Here is a 22447-nt window from a genome sequence, read left to right as displayed (position 1 = left end):
TGTGTTCTTCCACTAACTCCTCCACATCATCATCGTTCAATTCCAAGCCCATTTGCTGGCCCAGAGTAACAATTTCCTGAACAATAGGCGCATCATTTACAGGCTCAAACCCCTCAAAGTCTAGTTCTGTCACACATTCAGGCCACAATTTTCTCCAGCTAGAGATCAGGGTTCTTTGAGTCACTTCTTGCCAGGCTTTGTCAACGAGTTTTAAAGAACTACAAATGTTAAAATGGTCTTTCCAGAACTCTTTTAGAGTGAGGTTTGTGGCTTCAGTCACTTCAAAACATTTCCGGAAAAGTGCCCTTTTATACAGTTTCTTAAAATTCGCTATGATTTTCTGGTCCACAGGCTGAATTAGAGTGGTGGTGTTAGGAGGAAGGAACTTTATTGTGAGAAATTTACTGTATCTGTGCATCAATTCATCTTCCAATCCTGGAGGATGAGCAGGAGCATTGTCGAGGAGAAGCAGGGCCTTGAGTGGCAAACCTTTCTCCTGCAGATATTTTCCTATGGTAGGGCACACCACTTCATTCACCCACTCCGAAAAAAAATCTTAGTCACCCTGTGCCCTTTTGTTAGCCTTCCACATCTCACACATTTGGTGTTTCTGCACTTTATACTGTTTGAAACCCTTGGATTTTCAGAATGATACACTAGCAAGGGTTTAATTTTCAAATCGCCACTTGCATTTGAACACAGCACAAGCGTAACCCTATCTTTTATAGGCTTGTGTCTGGGCAAGGATTTTTCCTCCTTGGTAATGTATGTCCTCTTAGGCAATCTTTTCCAGAACAGTCCTGTTTCATCACAATTAAAATCTTGTTGCAGTAGGTATCCCTCAGCCTCTGCAAACTCTTTAACCCTTTAACTGCGCAATGCGCCTGCAGGCCCAGGCTTCAGGTGCGCAACGTGCCTCCGGGTATTTGTATTTTTCACGTTCCATTCAAAACTCCCGCGGCTACATGGGGTTCACATCAGCTTCCTCAGGGCTCTTGTAAACAGACGCCATCTTTAAAAAAAATCGTGGTCCACATTCTCAGGTGTGGGAGCCTCAGTAGTGAGTGAGCAACCAAGGCTGGTGCTCGTAGCATGAGCGCACAGCACTGCTGTTCAGCGTGTGACCACAGCATCGCCTAATAATGTCATAATATATATATAACTTGTATTATTTAGCCATGATAGTATTATAGAAGAGCCTGAGTGTGATAATGACTGGGTACAATGTTCAAATATCAGTGATTCAATGCTGTTCACGATGTTCACAGCACTAGCCACAGCACCACAGCATTATTTCGTCCATCTAGGAATCTTCAAACGACTTTTTAGGTTCCTTTTCAAAATAAACTTGTGGTCAATTATTCATTTACAGGAATTTGTGATCAGGATTGTGATTATAATTAGCGTTGAGCATAGTATTGTGGAAGGAAGAATTGTGGTGAGGGAGGGAGAGAATTCAGGTACCCTCTCTGTGTGGCAGCCACTCTTGTTTTGCTCGCCATACTAACTTCGTGGTTCGCTATGGGGAACACACATGTACATGGGTATATACAGTGTGTGTATGTATATACTGTAACCCCGTGATTATCCGGGATTCGAACATCCGGAAAACGCCCTTATACGGCCAAAATTGTGACCGGATAAAGTTTTCTCAATATCCGGCCAAAATGGCCACAGGAACTGGATAAAAGCTGGTTTGGCCGGATAAAAATTCGTACTGTATTAATCCCGTCTGCCTGTGGCTCTATAGATGCATAGTGAAGGAGGTGGTGGGGTGGATGGGTGGTGTCGGGAGGGTGGGAGGGGAGCGTCGGGAGGGACCACCTGGTTACAGGAATTACCATTAAATTTAGAACAATTAATCATTGCCAAAAACAAATGAAATAAGTACTAGTAATTATGTAATAACAAATAAATAAGTTTCCTAAAAGCAATGTGCACAGACTGAAGTTTCCATAACCCTTCAATTGCGCATCGCATCATATGATGCTTTGACCGACTTGCAGTAAATTGTGCATCGCATCATGTGATGCTTTGGAGTACTACGCAAGATTTAAACGGCCCGCGGATACACAGGGTTCACCACACCTTCATCAGGGCTCTTGTAAACAGACGCCATTTTAAAAAAAAATCGTGGGCCAAACTCCCGGGTGTTAGGGGCCTCAGTATTGAGTCAGCTACCAAGCCTGACGCACGCAGCATGAGCTCACAGCACTGCTGTTCAGCTTGTGACTACAGCATCGCCTAAAAATGCCATAATATACTTGTTCATGCTATTATGTAGCGATGATATTATTACAGAAGACCCCTGACTGTGATAAAACTGACCAGGGTTCTGATAATAACAGGATTGTGGTGATATTTGGCGCTGTACGCCATGGAGGGAGGAGTAATGCTGTGGGAGGGAGGATGGTGGCGTTGTCTTTTGAGTGTGTGTGGCCACCTTTTATTGACTGCACTCACCATACCAGCTTAGTGGTTCGCTATGGTGAACACAAATGTAGATACTTATATATAACGTGTGTATAGTGTGAGATAACAGCGAGAGTAGGAGGTTGGGAGCCGCCATTTTGGTGAGGGTGGAGCGTCGTCTGCAGGACTTATCATGTTGTTTACTGATGACCACGATGGTCTTTGGGCACCATACCAGTTTACTTGTACAAGTATGGTGAATAAAACAGGTAGATATTTATATATAATGTGTGTATATAGCGTAATAACACCACAAACAGTATTGTTGTAGGAGAAATATTAGTGCGTCTGGCCGTGAGGGCGGCCGCCACCAGCTGACTGTGTGAGTAGCTACATCTCTGTGCCTTTACTCACCATACAAGCTTAGATGTACCAACACTCTCCCTCCCTCACTGCTTCTATCCCTCCCTACCTCTCCCCCTCAATGCCTCCTTCCATCAATCACTACCTCCCATCCCTCCCTCAATACCTTCAAGGTTGGTGGCCCGTTGCCATGTGAGGGCCCGCCGATACCGAAACAAACCCAATATCGACCGCCAGACCGGTATATGAGGTTCCAGATACCGGATCTCCCAAACCGGTCAATGGAACCGGCAGATTGGTAAATAAGAGACTGTTAAATAGTCGATACTGTATCTACATGTGTGTTTTACCATAACAAACCACTAAGTTGGTATGCTGAGTCAAAAAGCAGCAAGGAGTGGCCGGCACACCAGCCAGCCACTGGCTGCCACTCACTCCTTCACTAAAATTCTCCTCCCACTATACTGTTTTTGCTTTTATTCACTATATACAGACATTATATATAAGTATCTGCATGTTTTGTTCACCATAGCAAACCACTATGCTGGTATAGTAAGTGCAGACAGCAACAGGTGGCCACACAGATTCGGCAGTCGATGCTTCAGCCCTCCCACCCGCAACATTACTCATCTCACAGCACAGCACAAATTATCACACCAATCCTGCTATTGTCAGAATCCTAGTAATTTTTATCACAGTCAGGGGTCTTCTGTAATACTATCATTGCTAAATAGTACCAGTTACATATATTTTTGACATTTTTAGGTGAAGCTGTGGTCACAAGCTGAACAGCAGTGTTGTGAGCTCATGCTGCTTGTGCCAGCCCTGGTGGCTCACTCAGTACTGAGGCCCCCACACCCGGGAATGTTGCCGACAATTTTTTTTTAAATGGCGTCTGTTTACAAGAGCCCTGCAGAAGGTGATGTGAACCCCTTGTATCTGTGGGCCGTTTAAATAGTACTCCATATTTTTTATGGAGTTATATTATTTTTATTTAAACTTCAGTTTAAATAGCGGGTAGTACTCCAAAAGTCATATTGCGCAGTCGTGCGTCAATTACTCAACATGTCATATAAAGTGTTGTGCAATTTAAGGGTTAACCACCGCACTGTGCAGAGTGCCTTGAGGCATTAGATTGGGGGTACGCAGAGCACCAGATTGGGGGTTAGATTGGGGGTGCGCAGAGTGGCGCTCTTAGGTATAGAGAGCGATTCTAAACTTCTGCGGGTATACGAGGCTCACATCCTGTGTCTCAGGACTCCTTTAAACAGACCCCATTTTTAAAGAAAATCGTTCTTAAGTGTGAGAGCCTCAGTACTGAGTTAGCAACCAAGGTTGGCACACAGTTTGCCACCAGACTAGTACCCGAGCTGAGAGGTATGAGCTACGAGGAGAGGTACGGAATTAAACCTCACTTCGCTGGAAGACACAAGAGTTAGGGAGGACATGATCACCACATTCAAGATTCTCAAGGGAATTGATAGGGTAGATAAAGACAGGCTATTTAACACAAGGGGCACACACACTAGGGGACACAGGTGGAAACTGAGTGCCCAAATAAGCCACAGAGATATTAGAAAACATTTTTAGTGTCAGAGTGGTTGACAAATGGAATGCATTAGGAAGTGAGGTGGTGGAAGCTGACTCCATACACAGTTTCAAGTGTAGATATGATAGAGCCCAATAGGCTCAGGAACCTGTACACCTGTTGATTGACGGTTGAGAGGCGGGACCATAGAGCCAGAGCTCGACCCCCGCAAGCACAATTAGGTGAGTACAATTAGGTGAGTACAGCATGAGCTAACAGCATCGCTGTTCAGCTTGTGACCACAGCATCGCCTAAAATTGTAAAAATATATATGTAACTGGTATTATTTAGCCATGATAGTATTAGAGAGGAGCCTGACTGTGATAAAGACTGTGTACAATTTCCAGATATCAGTGAACACAATGCTGTTGTGGGATAGGTTGGACATGTATATGAGTGGGAGGTTATAAATAGGAGCTGCCTCATATGGGCCAATAGGCCTTCTGCAGTTACCGTTATTCTTATGTTCTCATGTTCTGTTCAAGATGTTCAAAGCACTATGCAGGTAGCCACAGCACCCTACCATTGTTTGGTCCATCTTAGAATGTTGAAATGAATTCTCATGTTCCTTTACAGAATAAACTTGTGGAAAATGATTAATTTACAGGATTTAGTGACCAGGATTCTGATAATAGCAGGATTGTGGTGATAATTAGCCCTGTTCGCAGTATGGTGGGAGGAGTAATCTTGGTGAGGGAGGTAGCGTCGTCTACTGATTCTGTGTGGCAGCCTGTTATTGTCTGGACTCAGCATACCAGCTTAGTGATTCGCTATGTTGAAAACAAATGTAGATTCTTATACTGTATATGATGTGTGTGTATATAGTGTAATAACAGCAAAAGGAGTATGTTGGGAGAAGGAATGTTGCCGAGAGAGGTGTTGGTGAAAGAGGGAGTGAGGTGGCGTCTGCTAGTGACCCTGAGAGCTTTATCGCTCAGTGCCCATTATTTGCTCAACTTCTCAGCTCCATCATGGCTATAGTATGTCACGTACAATATTTAATTTTATTTTGCCGTGATCAGAGGCTACAATTTAACAAGATAAAATAATTTTTTGTGCAGAATTTATTTTCGGCTCACCACAGAATTGTCCTTTATTATGGCTGTACAGCATGGTGGTTAAGTCTAGCCAGCCTGCTATCTGTCCGCACGGCCATGACGTTAGGAAGTTTGCTGCTTTGGCTGCCGTGTTTGCCATTTCTTGGGTCAATATTCAGGCGCAGTGCTTTTGGAGGTCGAAAAGTTCTCAGTGATCCCTGGAGGCTCCCAGTCACCCTCCCTCCCTCCCTCCTGCTGATGTTTTTTTTTTCTCATTGTTTGGATGCTTAGCTTCCGAACTGGATTGCTAGGTAGCCAGCACAAGGGGTCCGGGGCTCCCCCATCACCCTCTCGGGGAGGGGATGGCTGTGCTTACGAGTGGTGCGACGGCAAAGTGTGATGTTTGCTTGTTTCCCTTGTTAACTTGGGACTGGTGGGTGTTTTGCCTCTCCGGTTTTTGGTTGCAGTTTTCTTACCATGTGGGGTCTGTTTTGTTATGCCTACTTTTCTGGGTGCCTAACCCCATTGGATGGCAGATAAGGAAAAACCCCAACCATGGGGTGTTTTCCAGGGCCATTCCTCCCTGTACCTCTCTGAGGGGGCCAGGTTCTGGTTCATGGTCCCCGGTAGGCTGAACTCCATTGACTAATGCCCTGATCGAGCTCAAGTCATTTCCAGTGCTGTGCCTTGTGGTGTGGTCCTGTTCTCTGGTGGTGTGTGAACCAGGAGTAATTTCACAAGTACTCGGGGCTGCATATGCCTAGGGTTCCTTTCCCTAGGTGCCCAGTAGGTATTGCCCTTGTGGCTTGGGGTTATCTTCCACAAGTCGCTTGGGGTCTGCCTCTGTAGAATCTTTTGCTTCTCGGTAATTGCTTAATTGCCTTGGTGTCAGCTGGGGTGTTTCTTGCACCACTTGTTTTGTCACTGGTAGGGGCGCAAGGTACTGTGCAGCTAGTTTTCACCGGATCGTTGTCCCTCATGCAGGGGTTTTCTTTTATTTTTGTTTCCTGCCTGGTGGGGGTCTGCCCCTTGGTGTTGGTACCCCTTTTATATAAATTGGTGGTCCTACTAGGTCCCTGTGAGTGTACACCTCCCAAGGGTTCAACTGTTAGTAGTTCGCTGGATAGTTTGGGGTGCCAGTTATCAGTATCTTGCCTGGGCTTCCCTTAGCAGAGCATGTAAGGGCCCTGGAAACCCCCTTTAGGGCTCCGTGGTCCGATGGATGCATCCTCTGGGTCCCATCTCACTTCGTGTGAGTTTGAGGGTTGCTCTGTCCCCTTGTCTCAGGATGACAATCACCAATTTGTGCCTCCCTCATGCTGCCTGTTGGGTCCGTGACACCTTTGACCCGGAGTCCTGCGAGTGGTGTTCCTTGCTTGTACTCCAGTTCATCCAATCCACTGATCTTAATACTCGGGTGCAGGCAGCTTCGGCGTTGCATGCATGTTTTAGGTTGCTGCAGTGCGCTGGGTTGGTTACTAACCCGGATGCCCCGAGCCTGCCCAGTTTTGCATATAGGGATTCGAACTTGGGGTTGTTATCGCCTCAACTTTGTTTCGTCCATGCCTCCCTTGTCCTTCCCCTGCTGTTCATCGACCCTCTGCACCCAGTTCTGAAGTGTTTAAGGGTTTCAGAGTCAGGGCAGGGTTTAGTTGGTGGTGAGATTCGGGCAGTTTCAGGGGATGCTCCTTCTGGTGTGATGACGGAGGCATTCGAGCCTTTTTCTCCAGCCGGTGCTTCTTGGTGTGACCAGTGGGCCCTGTTTGTTCCAACTTTTCCGGTGGACTCTGCCTTATCTCTTGAGGCACAGGGTTTGCAGGACGACTCGGCCCCGGGTCCTAATGTGGAAGTTCCCGAGGCAAGGGAGGGGGTTGACTTGGGGGGCTTGGGCTCCATTTGACCCCGCTTGGGTGTTGGTACCCTATGAGCGAGGCTTGTTGTTGCAGGGGGGGTGGGGTTTTCTTATCCCCTCCCTCCCTATACGATTTTGATATAGCATCAACCCCTCCCCGGGATCCCTCTGGTACTTCTGTTCCTCGCTTCTGGAGGTTTTCGGCTTCCCGCATCGTGCCCCATTAGGTGCGGGAGGCCATTGTGGCTCGAGGCCATCTCTTGCACGACCTGGATTGTGCCTCGATAATGGATCCTGCCTCATTTGTGATCGGTTTTTCCTTTCCTTACTGGGTGCGTTATGAGGTTCCGGAGTCGTCCTCTTTGGCAAAATAGCCTGTATTTTCAATGGCAGTATGGCATACGTTCTGTCGGTCCCACATGCTTCAGTGGCGAGAGGCCCTGACAGTTGTTCAGATTTACCCGGGGGGCGAGATTGAACGCTTCACTGCTTGTTTGTAGCAGTGTCACGGACATCCCTGTCCTTCTTTGGGATGTCAGCCTGTGTAGCTTCGCGTGCAGGTTCCCTTCCTTTCGGCTACCCTGGTTGCTGAGGACTTACTCATCTGTGACCATTAGGCTTCGGTCTTGCGTTTCTTTTCCCTTCTCAAGCTGTCTTCGGACTGGCTTAAGGAGGACATGGAGGCGTTGGTTGCTGATCCTAGTTCTGGTGCGTTGGTCGCAGTGGTGCGGGCATTGGCTGCCTTGTTGAAGCTGTTTGTGCCGATCCTGAGGGAGGCAGTGTCTCTGTTTTTTGCTTCTCGTTTTGGGTGCCATCAGGCGGTGCTCGCTCAAACCTTAGAATCCGCTTGAGCTCTGGCTCTTAGGTTTTCTATGCCCATTTTGTCCTTTCTTTTTGCAGAGTATGCGATGGTGCAGTTTCTGCAAACGGAGGTTTCTAGTTGTCGTCCCATCTTGAACTTTTTGGTTCTTAGGGGGGCCCGTGGGGTTTCTTCCCAAAAGGGTCATGCCCCAGGGCTCGAGGTTCCTCTTGTCGTGGTATGCCAGTGGTGCCATTTTCAGAGTCGGAACAGCCTTCCGGGCCGACGACGTCTGGTTGGAGCGGTAATTGCTCTGCTCATCTATCGGCTTTTCATAAGGGGCTTCGGCCCTTTCATTGGTCATCCTATTGACGAGGTAATTGGTGGGGAGAGGTTCATACAGTTTGCTCACGCCTGGTCCCACGATTTGTCGGCTTTTCGGGTCTCTTCATGCGGCTTGCAGTGGCATTGGGTGGCCCCTCCTCCTTCGGGGGGCTTGGAGCTGGCAGGGAAGGCTCTCTCTCTCTCTCTGTTGGGTCATCTTGGAGTGGGTTTGCTTGGGTGTGGACAAAAGTCCTCATCCCTCAGGTCGGTTTCCCGCCTGTTTCCGGTTCTGAAACGAGACTGTGCGGACTTGCGGTACATTCTGGACTTGTTCCATCTGAACCCCTGGGTCTATTGCTCCTGCTTTCGGATGACTTCTTTGTCCCAGGTCCGGCTTCTCTTGGAAGCGAGCGCTTGCATGGTGCCCCTGGAGCGAGTGGCGACCTCCTCCCGGGAAAGTCCCTCTTGTTTTTATCTTTGGTTAAGTAGCTCCGGGAAGCCAAAGGGGCTCCCCCAGAAAACTAGCGTTGAATGTAATGAAACACCATTTTTTTGGGTTAGACCCGGAGTCTTCCCGGCAACCCTCCCTTCCTCCGGTCGGAGGTTTTTCACAGTTTTTGACATCCAACCTCTGAACTTGGGGGTGATAGCCGGTGTGGGAGGTCTGGAGCTCCCCCTTCCCCCTTCTGCAGAAGTGGGGAGCTGCACTGACAGTGGCACGGAGATGGTTGTGACATCATGCTCGTTTGTTCGTTTTTAGTTTGGAGAGTTCTTCTCAACAGTTTGGCTTTCAGTAGCAATTTCTGGAGGGAGCCCCTACGGCTCCCCGGAGCTATCCATGGCTGATATTGATACCCTAACTATTTCGCATCAGTCGATGTGGGTGGAGTTCTAGACCTACTGGGGACCACGAGCCAGAACCTAGCCCCCTCAGAGAGGCACGGGGAGCAATGGCCCATAGAATTGCACATGTGATTTGGAGCATTCTGTATCTGCCATCGACCGGGACAGGCACCCAGAAAGGTAAGCCCCACAAAACAAACCCCTATTCTGGTTAACAACAAAAATCGACAAACGAGTGGACAGAACTCCCCCAGGAAAACAAACTAACAAGCATGACGTCACACGAGCCGCATGTCTGCGCAACTCCCCCCTCCCCGGGAGGGGGAAGGGGGAGCCCCAGACCCCTGAGCTGGAGATCCCCGCCCCAGTTCCTCGGCTGATGGGATAATGCGCGGTTGTGTGGCTCCAGCTGCGGTCTTGTCTCAGTGCTGTGACTTGTTTGCAGTGCTTCTCGTACGGTGGTCGTGTGAGCTGGGAGTAGTATTCTCAGGTACTCGGCCTGCATGTGCTTAGGGTCACCTTCCCTGAGTGCCCTGTAAGTACCACCCTTGGGGCTTGGGGTTGCCTTCCACAAATCACCTTGAGTCTACCTCTGTTGGCTTTTTGCTGCTTGGCATTTAGCTGCCCCAAGTGTTTGGGGGTTTTCCTCCCTTGTTTACCTTGGGGTACGTGGTAGTTATTGCACTGGTGGGGCGCAGGGTACTGCGTAGCTAGTTTTCACCTATGACAGCGGCCGGCTCTGTTCCCTCCGGGTATGTTGTCCACTTGTGTGGTTTTTCTTTTATATTTGTTTTTGCCTGGTAGGGGGGTCTGCCTTGTGTTCCCCCCCCTCCTTATATTAGGTTTGTTTGTGTGGTGGCACCCCCCTGCTTCGCCCTCACGGGTGAACACGTCCCGTGGGTTCAGCTTTAGCAGTTTGCTTGGTAGTTTGGGGCGCCAGTTGGCAGTGCCCTGCCTGGGATACCCCTTAGCAGACCCAGTCTAGGAGCCCTGGGAAACCCCCCGGGGGCTCTCGGGTCCGATAGTGGAGACCCTTGCATCCCCTCTCGCTTTGTGCGAGTTGAGGGTTGCTCTGTCCCTTTGTCTTAGGGTGACTCTCCTTGTTTTTTGCCTCCGTCATGCTGCCTGTTGGGTCGGTGACACATTCGACCCTGAGTCCTGCGAGCTTTGTTGCTTGTTTGTGACTCCATTCACCCAGTCTGCTGATGAATTCCCGTGGGTGCAGGCAGCTCGCGCGTTGCAGGGTAGGATGTTGCAACGCGCTCTGGTTTGTCGCTTCCCCGGACGCCCGAATGCTGCCCCGCTGGTGTAGGGACCCAGACTTCGGTGGTTTTGGTCGCTTCGGCCTTGGTTCCTTCCACTCCCCCTTGTTTTTCTCCCTCCTGCTTCCGGCCCCTACGCATCTGCAGGCTTCGGGGTTAGAGGTTCTGAGACTTTGGCAGTTTCGGGGGTTGCCCCGACCGGGGTAGCTGCGGAGGCATTTGAGTCTGTTCCTCCGGCCGATGCTCCGGGGTCTAACCGGTGGGCCCCTTCTCTTCCAGCTCTCTCGGCTGCCCCGGCTTTTTCTTGTGGGGCCGGGGCCTTGGAGGGCGACTTGGCCCTGGGGCCTGTTGTAGAGGCTCCTGGGGTTGGGGAGGGGGGCCTTGGGCTCCATTGCGCCCCGCCTGGATTTCCGTCCTTCTGAGCAGGGCTTACTGTTGCAAGGAGTGGGGTTTTCTTTCCCCCTTCTGCGTACGATTTGGGGTTGGGTTCTGCTCCTCCCCGGGTCGGTTCCGTGTCCCTGTGGTTTTTCGGTTCCGTCTTCCAGAGGTTTTCGGCTACCCGCATCTCTTCGCCTGTGGTGCGGTTGGCCTTTGCGGCTTACCTCCTGCGTGTCCCGGAATTTGCCTCCATACTGGTTCCTTGTAGCTGTTTGGGCTCCTTGTAGCTGTTTGCGCTCCTTTGTAGCGGTTTGGGCTCCTTGTAGCAGTTTGGGCTCCTTGTAGCGGTTTGGGCTCCTTGCCGCCGGTTGGGCTCCTTGCCGCCGGTTGGGCTCCTTGCCGCCGGTTGGGCTCCTTGCCGCCGGTTGGGCTCCTTGCCGCCGGTTGGGCTACTTCTCGCCTTGTTGGGCTACTTTTCTTTCGCGTCCTGCGCATGTGCCGTGGGAGTTTGTTTTGGCTCCGGGCGGTGTGCACACGTGTTGTTCTGCATCCATTTCTCTCAGGGGGCTTCGCCTCTCGCTCTTTTCTTAATCCAATCCGTGCCCCGTTGCTTTGGGGGTGTTCTGGAGTGCCACTGTGGGGAAGTCACAAGGTTTTTTCCCTGCATTCTAGGGTGGGGAGCCTCCTTCGCTGCTCCCCTCCTCCTCTCCAGCATGGGCGCCCTGGCCGCCTCCGGCGGCTACGGAATCATAGGCTTGCGTCATGGCCCTTCAGAGCCTATGTTCTGCAGGTGGGTTGGTGCGGTATGACGTCTCCTTCGTCCTGACGCTGTTTTTGTTTTTGGAAGTAGGAATGGGTGTACGTACATACTTGAGAACGTGGACTGTACCACCTGAGGTGCCTACTGCGGGGCTAATAGCCCATACAGGGCAACTCTTGTTCTCTCCACCTGATTCCTTCCTCGGTTCACGGGTGTCTGCGGATGGCCTCTTGGCCCTTCTGAGACGGCTCCTGCCTGTACTCCTCCTGCCCCTCTCCTATGCTTGTCTAACCTTGCTGGAGTTCGGGGCCCCGCCTTCACCTTGTTCCACGGTGCAACATTGGGGTTGCCTGTTCGGTGGTACGTTTTCCTCTGTCGAGGGTGTTTTGTGCTCGCCTCCTTGTGCTTGCAGGATTGGGTTCTGGCTCTTTGGTTCCGCCTCTCTCCTGTCGTTCGCCTGTCGAGCGGATTCTGTGCTTCATGGGCGCTCTCGTTTCTGCTCTTGGGGCTGTGTATGAGGACAGCCCTAGTTGGGCTGCCTAATGTGTTCCTTCGATTGCCTGTTCCACTGCACACGTTTCTTCTACCGTCCCTGTGGCTCAGTTGGGTGCTTGATTTCCGCCTGTGTCCCCTTATGTGCCACTCATGTTCCGATTTATCTTTATCTTCTCTGTCGCTACCTCAGGGAGTGTGGTGACGTTTTGCTGTGGTTTTGGTACTGCGGCTGCGTGTCGGGGTGGGTTGTGGCATTTTGTTCGGCCCTTCCGTGCTCCTTCTGGGGCCCTCCTTCCTTGCTGGTCTTGCTGTGCCGGGCCTGGTTTTTCCATGCTCCTTGGATTCTCTGTCCTGTCCTTGTTGTCCTCGCCTCGTTGAGCTGGCTGGGGATGAGCTTGGGGTCTTCGTCTCGCCCCTCGCCTATCCGATTTTGGTTCAAGTTCCAGAGCCTAGTGGGCTCCCTTCCTTAGTGTTTTTCACAGCTGCCCCGGGGTTTTTCTTGATGCTGGGGCTTTGGGGGGACAGCTCGGCCCCAGGGCCTGCAGGGTGGGTTCCCGGGGCTGGGGGGGGCTAACGTGAGGGGCCTCAGGCCCCGTTGGTCCCCGCCGGGGTATTTCTACCCCTCTGGGCGGGGCTTGCGGTTTTGTGGTGTGGGGTTTTTCTGTTCCCCCCTTTCCGCACGTGCTTTGTGGGCGTCGGCCCCTCCCTGGGCTCAGTTTCCTTGTCCATTGTGCCCTTTGCTTCTGTCCTGTCAGTGGGTGCTTTTCTACGGTCTTCGCCCCTTTTTTCCGGGACGGGCCTTCTCCGTCATGTCCCCCTTTTCTTGGGGTTTCTGCATGACTTTTGGTCTCGGGTGTGATGGGGTTTTTGTGCCTTCGTCCTTTGTGTTTGCTTCTTTTTGTTCTCGAAGGTTCGGGACTGTTTTGCTCCTTCCCGTTTTCTGGTACGTCTGTCGTCATTCGGTTGAGCTTCCCTCTGGTCTTTTCTAGGGCTTGTGGGTCCTATTCCAGGCAGTTTCTGGGTGTTTGGCCTTGTTATTCTGTTCATATATCTTCTCTTAGCGCTGTCTCGGCGCTACTCATTTTCCTAGGGGCGATTTTGCTCCTCTTAATGAGTCTTTTCGCTCCTGCCCTTCTGCGGGATGTTGGTGCGGGGCGGCTCCTTATGCGGGATCCTTCCCTGTTGGCTGCACTTGTGGCGGTGGACTTGCATGCTTGTGGCATTTTGGTTTTGGTCCTGCATTTTCTTTTCCCTCCTGGGGCTGTCATAGGATTGGCTTGCGGAGGATGTAGAGACACTTGGGGCCGTTCCTGGGTCTGGCACCTTGGTTTCTGCTGCTAGCTTTTGGTATCGATGTTCCTTCTGTGCCGTTTCGCAGGCTGTCTCGAGCATTGTTTCACCTCCGGCCTGCTCATGCACTGCCTGTACCGTTCTGGTCTTTGGACCGGGTGCTCTCCTGTTTTTCTTCTTGGTTGTTGTGGCTCCTTCGGTTCAGGTTGGCTTTGCCTCGGCTCTCTTTTTATGTTGGCATTGGCCTCTGGGGGTCGTGTGGCAGAGCTTCATGCTCTTCTCAGGCGCAGTGGTTTTTGGCTCCTGTGGTCGTGGTCATAGGTCTCTTCGTCTGCAGCCGTTCTCCCTTTTTCTGGCGAATGATGTGCCTGCTGCTTTCCAGAGGGGTCCTTGGGTTGTCTTAACTTCGTGTTGAGGTGTGGTTCACCGACCGCCTCCCGGGTATGTCCCCTTGTTTTCTTAGGTAGTCTTTGGTGAATAAGCTCCGGGAAGCCGTAGGAGCTCCCCCCAGAAAACCAGCGTTGAATGTAATGAAACGCCATTTTCTGGGTGAGTCCCGGAGGCTCCCCGGCACCCTCCCGCCCTCCGGTCGGCGTTTTTTTTGCGGTTTTGATATCCAGCCTCAGAACTGGGGCGGGGATCGCCGGCGCGGGGGTCTGGGGCTTCCCCTTCCCCCTCCCGGGGAGGGGGGAGTTGCGCAGACATACGGCGGCGAGGCTCGTGTGACGTCATGCTTGTTAGTTCATTTTCCTGGGGGAGTGCTGTCCACTCGTTTGTCGATTTTTGTTGTTAACCAGAATAGGGGTTTGTTTTGTGGCGCTTACCTTTCTGGGTGCCTGTCCCGGTCGATGGCAGATATAGAATGCTCCAAATCACATGTGCAATTCTATGGGCCATTGCTCCCCATGCCTCTCTGAGGGGGACCAGGTTCTGGCTCATGGTCCCCGGTAGGCCTAGAACGCCACCCACATCGACTGATGCAAAATAGTTAGGGTATCCATATCAGCCATGGATAGCTCCGGGGAGCCTCCGGGACTCACCCAGAAAATGGCGTTTCATTACATTCAACGCTGGTTTTTTTAATCAGATAGGGTTTGCTTTGGGGTACCCACCTTTCTTTGGTGCCTGTCTTGGTCGATGGCAGACATAGAATGCTTCCAACCTCACGAGGCTTTCTATAGGCCATTGCTCCTCGTGCCTCTCTGAGGGGGGCCTAGGTTCTGGTTTGTGGTCCCTGTTAGGCCTAAGAACTCCATTCACTTGGCTGATGCCACGGTCTAATTCACTCATATCAGTCCGGATAGCTCCAGGGAGCCTCTGGTCTCACCCAGAAGATTGCATTTCATTACATCAATGCTGGTCTTTTAGGTCCAGATAGACAGTTGGCCAACCATCTCTTTCCTGTAGAATCTCTGTGATTCATAAAAACTAAGTAGATTTGTTACACAGGATCTTCCTGTTCGAAAACCATACCGTCTGTCCATTATGATGTCATTATTGTATTCTCCAGGTGTTCTACCCATTGTTGTGTTAACAACAATGGATCAACCCATTTGGTGTTAGCTATTTTTTTTCTAATGTTTTAACTACCATACTTGTTAATGATACGGGTTTATAATTTAGAGGGTCTTCTCGGATACCATTTTTGTAGATTGGAATTATGTTTGCCTTTTTCTATGTACTGTATCTGCTAAGATTCCTGTGCACAGGGATTTGTACCTGTTAGCAGTCTGCTGGCTTATATATTTTACCTATACTGTATATCTTCGTTTTATTTGGAGAAAGAACCATTATAGTATTGGAATTATTTAAAAAAATCCTATTTGGGAAATCTTTACTAGATTTCAAAGATTCTGTATTTGGTATTTGTTGACTTTAAACGATTTGGTAATCTCTCAATCCTTTCTTTCACAGCTCCTACAGTCACCAGAAGAATAATACCTGCAGTGCCATGACCCAGTGGTATTGAATAATACCTGCAGTGTCAGGACCCAGTGGTATTGAATAATACCTGCAGTGTCAGGACCCAGTGGTATTGAATAATACCTGCAGTGTCAGGACCCAGTGGTATTGAATAATACCTGCAGTGTCAGGACCCAGTGGTATTGAATAATACCTGCAGTGCCAGGACCCAGTGGTATTGAATAATACCTGCAGTGTCAGGACCCAGTGGTATTGAATAATACCTGCAGTGTCAGCATCCACACACACTGTCAGATATACTGCATACGTGTTGTCAGCAGCATTATGAAACACTTTATGGTGTAAGAAATACTACATGTAGATGGGTAAGACTGTCTTCAGCACACTCATGTGAATGACTATATGTATTATCAATATGTCATGCATTATTTACATCTCATGCACTATGGTAACAAAGAAAATGTGTATTTAAATTAAATTTGGTGTATCATTAATTTTAAAATCTCAGTATTTATTTGTTCATTGTGTATTTGGTACAGTATTGTTTTTAATACTATTGTTTGGCAAGAAAACATTTTAAGATTTTCAAATTAATTATTTTTATAATCAGGTTCTAATATAAAAAAGTTTAATGTATATTTTCAGTTTTAAAACATTACATACTTTTTCTCCTATGTGAGCCATTGTAAATGTTGAGAAAGCATTTAAAATAAATAATCTTTATACTGTATAGTAATTATGAATTTTTTCTTAGGTAATTTGCTCTTAAGCGCAAAAGGCTCTCCAAATAAGATAATATATCAGTGTTCCTAATGCTCAGAATTTATTTATTTATTTACATATGTACATGAATGGTATAGGGGATTTAAAAATATCAATGTGCATGGTACATTGGATCAGTAAGTTCTTGTAAAAATCACATACATATATTTTTGCAAATGACAGACCACATGAGGGTCCACTGTACCTGACTCTTGTGCTGTGGTTATATTTATAATAAGACATCCATCAGTTCTGTGGTTATATTTATAATACGACATCCCTCAGTTCTGTGGTCATATATATAATAAGACATCCCATAGTTCTGTGGTGATGTTTATAATAAGGTTCTGTAGTGAAACATCTTAATACTGTGGCTGTATTTATAATAAACCATCCCTCTCTGCTGTTGCTATATGTACAGTATGATAAAACAGTATAATTATAAATACATTTATAATATATTTAATTTTCCTATACAAAGACATTTTGCTAAATCTTAAATTGCCACAAGATTTGTTTGTAATGTTTACAAAGTTATACACGGACACTAACTTTCCTGCTGGTGAACGCATGTGGAGACGTAGATTTGTATGTTTGCTTTTACACTTGCTGATTCACAGGAAATATTGTAGAGTATATTTTATGTCTAGCACATTTTATAATATAATAAGCACAATATTATCTTACTATTTATGAATAATACCTGTGGTTTACATATTGTAACTTTTTTCCATTCTCTTGTGTCTTTGACAAGTAATTAAATTGCTTTATATTCCTACAAAAGTTAGATTATTCCAATTGCTTATCTGATATTGAGTGCCATCTGTTGACAACAGAGTTAACACTATAACCTGTGTGCTCTATTCTGGTTACTCTATACTGATTACTATGTAGTTACTTGAATTATTTATGTATCCGACAGTCCAAGTGTTTTTGGCATCTCTTAACAATATTTGCTTTAGTAATAAATAAAAGCTCATGCATTTAAAATTATATAAAAAATATATTACTAAGATTTATAAAGAACACAACAATTTATAAAGGAGACAAATACTAGTAATAATTGTCTACAAGACTTAACTAATGAAATGTAGAATATTTCATTAGATAATACTTGCTTTTTGGATCAAATAGCTGTAAAGGTTTATACAATCAAGAAAACTGTACAAATATTTATTCAAAAGAAAAATGTCATCAGTGTTGAATGTTTAAAATTATATTATGAAAACATCTCGCATAATAGCATACAAAACATTTTGAGAAAAAAAATAAATACATTGTCTAAACTACTTTAAAAAATATCAAAATATAAATAAGCGACCGTTCAGGAGAAAAGTCATATCACTGTAGAATGTGCCTGAAAGACTTTAAAAATAAATTATGGCTAATAACACACACACAAGGATTCATAAAGGAGAGAAACCATATCACTGTTCAGCGTGTCAAAAAAACTTTACACGGAAATCATTTCTAAGAAAACACATGAGGATTCATACAGGAGAGAAGCCATATCACTGTTCAGAATGTCAAAAAGACTTTAAACAAAAATCATTTCTAAGAAAACACATGAGGATTCATACAGGAGAGAAACCATATCACTGTTCAGAATGTCAAAAAGACTTTTCACAAAAATCATCTCTAATAACACACATGAGGATTCATACAGGAGAGAAACCATATCACTGTTCAGAATGTCAAAAAGACTTTTCACTTAAATCATCTCTAATAACACACATGAGGATTCATACAGGAGAGAAAAGATATCACTGTTCAGAATGTCAAAAAGACTTTTCACAAAAATCATCTCTAATAACACACATGAGGATTCATACAGGAGAGAAACCATATCACTGTTCAGAATGTCAAAAAGACTTTTCACAAAAATCATCTCTAATAACACACATGAGGATTCATACAGGAGAGAAACCATATCACTGTTCAGAATGTCAAAAAGACTTTTCACTTAAACCATCTCTAATAACACACATGAGGATTCATACAGGAGAGAATGCATATCACTGTTCAGTATGTCAAAAAGACTTTTCACAAAAATCAAATCTAATAAAACACATGAGGATTCATACAGGAGAGAAACCATATCACTGTTCAGAATGTCAAAAAGACTTTTCACAAAAATCATATCTAATAACACACATGAGGATTCATACAGGAGATAAACCATATCACTGTTCAGAATGTCAAAAAGACTTTTCACAAAAATCATTTCTAATAACACACATGAGGATTCATACAGGAGAGAAACCATATCACTGTTCAGAGTGTCAAAAAGACTTTTCACAAAAATCAAATCTAATAAAACACATGAGGATTCATACAGGAGAGAAACCACATCACTGTTCAGTATGTCAAAAAGACTTTTCACACAAATTATCTCTAATAACACACATGAGGATTCATACAGGAAGGAACCCATATCACTGTTCAGTATGTCAAAAAAACTTTACACGAAAATCATCTCTAATAACACACATGAGGATTCATACAGGAGAGAAGCCATATCACTGTTCAGAATGTCAAAAAGACTTTTCACTTAAATCAACTCTAATAACACACATGAGGATTCATACAGGAGAGAAACCATATCACTGTTCAGTATGTCAAAAAGACTTTTCACACAAATTATCTCTAATAACACACATGAGGATTCATACAGGAAAGAATGCATATCACTGTTCAGTGTGTCAAAAAGACTTTTCACAAAAATCATATCTAATAACACACATGAGGATTCATACAGGAGAGAAACTATATCACTGTTCAGAATGTCAAAAAGACTTTTCACAAAAATCATCTCTAATAAAACACATGAGAATTCATACAGGAGAGAAACCATATCACTGTTCAGAATGTCAAAAAGACTTTAAACAAAAATCGTCTCTAATAAGACACATGAGGATTCATACAGGAGAGAAACCATATCACTGTTCAGAATGTCAAAAAGACTTTAAACAAAAATCGTCTCTAATAAGACACATGAGGATTCATACAGGAGAGAAACCATATCACTGTTCAGAATGTCAAAAAGACTTTAAACAAAAATCAAATCTAATAAAGCACATTAGGATTCATACAGCATAAGTCATTTGAATATTGTCAAAAACACACAGAAATCACAATAGTGTGATGCATCAATGAAAAAATCCACAAGGACCGTGACGAGGATTTGAACCTACGTCTTAGATCATCGCAGACGCTGCCTTATCGACTGAGCTACGACATGGTAAAAAGAGTTGAAACCAGAAGTTTTACTGAACTTACTTGAATCCTGCAGCCTCTCCGAGACACAAACCAGGGTTTTACACAACTCCCCCATGCACTCTAGCTATGTCAATAGGCCGTTCTACCTCTTCTGACGGTTCGAATCCTCGTCACGGCCCTTGTGGATTTGTTCATTGAAGCATCACGCTATTGTGATTTGCGTGTGTAATGAAGTGAGGGGAAGAGGTAGAACAACCAAAGAACTCCCTCCCAAAAGAAAACAATAAAACTTACTTGGCATGGTTATTACTTTCTCTTTTCCCCTCCAGCTTTTACTGCGCATAACTCTACTGCTCTCTTGATCTGTCGTGATATTCCCTTCATCCCCCGACTTTTTCAGTCACCCATTCAGTGTTTTGTGGTCCGTATCTTTGTGAGTAAATGGTATATAGTCTGTTCCGTTTATCTCCCCTCAAATTTTACGCTTTCTCTTCATGATCCTAAACACCTGTTGGACTCTTTACCAGAGCCTGTGCTCCTTTTGGATGATTTTAACTGTCAGCATACCTTCTGGGGAGATATTCTGACAAACACCCGGGGATGCCTTCTTGAACCATTTGTGCTCACTTCTCTTCATTTATAACTAGTGAATTCTGGCAAACCCACTCATGTTGATTCCCCACCCTTTCCTGTATTGATCTTTCTGCTCATCTTCTCTTTATATGGACTTCACCTGGCGGGTTCTTGATGACCTACATAATAGTGACCTTTTCCCCATCCATCTTGAGTTTTGTTGGGTTCCCAGCCATATTGGCGTGTCTTTAAATGAGCGTGCGGATGCTGCCGCTAAGGAAGCTGTCCGCTCTTGTCCCATCTCTCGTAAAGGCATTCCGTATTCCGACTTTTACCCGGTTATCCATTCCTCAGTCCTTGCCCGTTGGCAGGCTTCTTGGTTGTCTGTTACTGGTAACAAGCTACGTACTCTTAAATGTTGTGTTTCCTCGTGGCCGTCCTCCTTCCACCGTAACCGGCGGTGGGAAACAGCTCTAGCGAGGTTGCGTATTGGCCATACTCGCTTAACCCATGGTCACTTGATGGAGCGCCGCCCTGCTCCTTATTGTCCTAGTTGCATTGTCCCTCTTACGGTCGTACATGTCCTTCTTGAATGTCCTGACTTCCAGGACGTGCGTGTGTCTTGCCTTCCGACCGCCCCTCGCGGTCACCTGTCCCTCGATAGAATTCTTGGTGACTCGGATACTTTTGATATCGTTCGCCTTATGCGTTTTTGTTCTCGTATTGGCATCCTTGGTGATATTTAGCGCCCTCTGATTATTTTGCGTATTTGATGGTGCTACATAGCCTTCCCGGTTTGGTGCCTTCTTTTGATAATTACTTACTTACTTCCCCATCCATCTCACTTTTCTTTTCTTCTCACCCTCCCCTCTCCTTCCCTAGGTGGAAGTTTGACAAGGCTGTTTGGAACCTCTTTACCTTTGTGTTACTCTTTCCAACCTCTCTGATTTTCCTCTTTTCCGAGCCCCCCTCCTCCTTTCATGACAGTTTTTGATGCTGCCCTCCTCGCTCTACCTCCCGGGGTGCACAGAAGTGCGTTCCCTGGTAATTACCTAAGTGTAGTTACAGGATGAGAGCTACGCTCGTGGTGTCCCGTCTTCCCAGCACTCTTTGTCATATAACGCTTTGAAACTACTGACGGTCTTGGCCTCCACCACCTTCTCAATTAACTTGTTCCAACCGTCTACCACTCTATTTGCGAAGGTGAATTTTCTTATATTTCTTCGGCATCTGTGTTTAGCTAGTTTAAATCTATGACCTCTTGTTCTTGAAGTGCCAGGTCTCAGGAAATCTTCCCTGTCGATTTTATCAATTCCTGTTACTATTTTGTATGTAGTGATCATATCACCTCTTTTTCTTCTGTCTTCTAGTTTTGGCATGTTTAATGCTTCCAACCTCTCCTCGTAGCTCTTACCCTTCAGTTCTGGGAGCCACTTAGTAGCATGTCTTTGCAGTTTTTCCAGTTTGTTGATGTGCTTCTTAAGATATGGGCACCACACAACAGCTGCATATTCTAGCTTTGGCCTAACAAAAGTCATGAACAATTTCTTTAGTATATCGCCATCCATGTATTTAAATGCAATTCTGAAGTTAGAAAGCATAGCATAGGCTCCTTGCACAATATTCTTTATGTGGTCCTCAGGTGATAGTTTTCTATCTAGAACCACCCTTAGATCTCTTTCTTTATCAGAATTCTTTAAAGATTTCTCACATAATATATAGGTTGTGTGGGGTCTATGTTCTCCTATTCCACATTCCATAACATGACATTTATTAACATTAAATTCCATTTGCCAAGTGGTGCTCCATCTACTTATTTTGTCCAGGTCTTCTTGAAGGGCATGACAATCATCTAAATTTCTTATCCTTCCTATTATCTTAGCATCATCAGCAAACATGTTCATATAATTCTGTATACCAACTGGTAGATCATTTATGTACACAATAAACATCACTGGTGCAAGAACTGAACCCTGTGGTACTCCACTTGTGACATTTCTCCATTCCGATACATTGCCTCTGATTACTGCCCTCATTTTTCTATCAGTCAGAAAATTTTTCATCCATGATAGAAGCTTACCTGTCACCCCTCCAATATTTTCCAGTTTCCAGAACAACCTCTTATGTGGAACTCTGTCGAAAGCCTTTTTTAGGTCCAGATAGATGCAGTAAACCCAACCATCTCTCCTGTAATATCTCTGTGGCTCGATCATAGAAACTGAGTAAATTCGATACACAGGATCTTCCAGATCGAAAACCATACTGTCTGTCTGATATTATATCATTTCTCTCTAGGTGTTCTACCCATTTAGTTTTGATTAGTTTTTCCAATACTTTCACTATTACACTTGTCAATGATACAGGTCTATAATTGAGGGGGTCTTCCCTGCTGCCACTTTTGTAGATTGGAACTATGTTAGCCTGTTTCCACACGTCTGCTACGATTCCTGTACACAGGGATGCCTGAAAGATCAGGTGAAGTGGAATGCTGAGCTCAGATGCACATTCTCTCAGAACCCATGGTGAAACGCCATCTGGGCCAGCTGCTTTGTTCTTACCGAGCTCCT

The 22447-nt window shown here is 46.1% G+C and overlaps 1 protein-coding gene across 2 annotated transcripts in view; it reads left to right on the top strand.

Moving 5' to 3' along the window:
- Positions 1 to 19613, top strand: part of LOC138357121 (zinc finger protein 271-like) — a 77753-nt gene extending 58140 nt beyond the window's left edge. For both annotated transcript variants that reach the window (XM_069313756.1, XM_069313755.1), the window contains one exon: positions 15318 to 19613. In XM_069313756.1, coding sequence (XP_069169857.1) covers positions 17469 to 19187 — 1719 coding nt within the window. In that variant the 5' untranslated portion in view covers positions 15318 to 17468 and the 3' untranslated portion in view covers positions 19188 to 19613. The remainder of the gene's footprint in view (positions 1 to 15317) is intronic.
- Positions 19614 to 22447: the final 2834 nt, after the last annotated feature.

Source organism: Procambarus clarkii, chromosome 76, assembly GCF_040958095.1.
Source record: "Procambarus clarkii isolate CNS0578487 chromosome 76, FALCON_Pclarkii_2.0, whole genome shotgun sequence".
NCBI lineage: Eukaryota > Metazoa > Arthropoda > Malacostraca > Decapoda > Cambaridae > Procambarus > Procambarus clarkii.
This window is presented reverse-complemented; position numbering and strand designations above follow the sequence as displayed.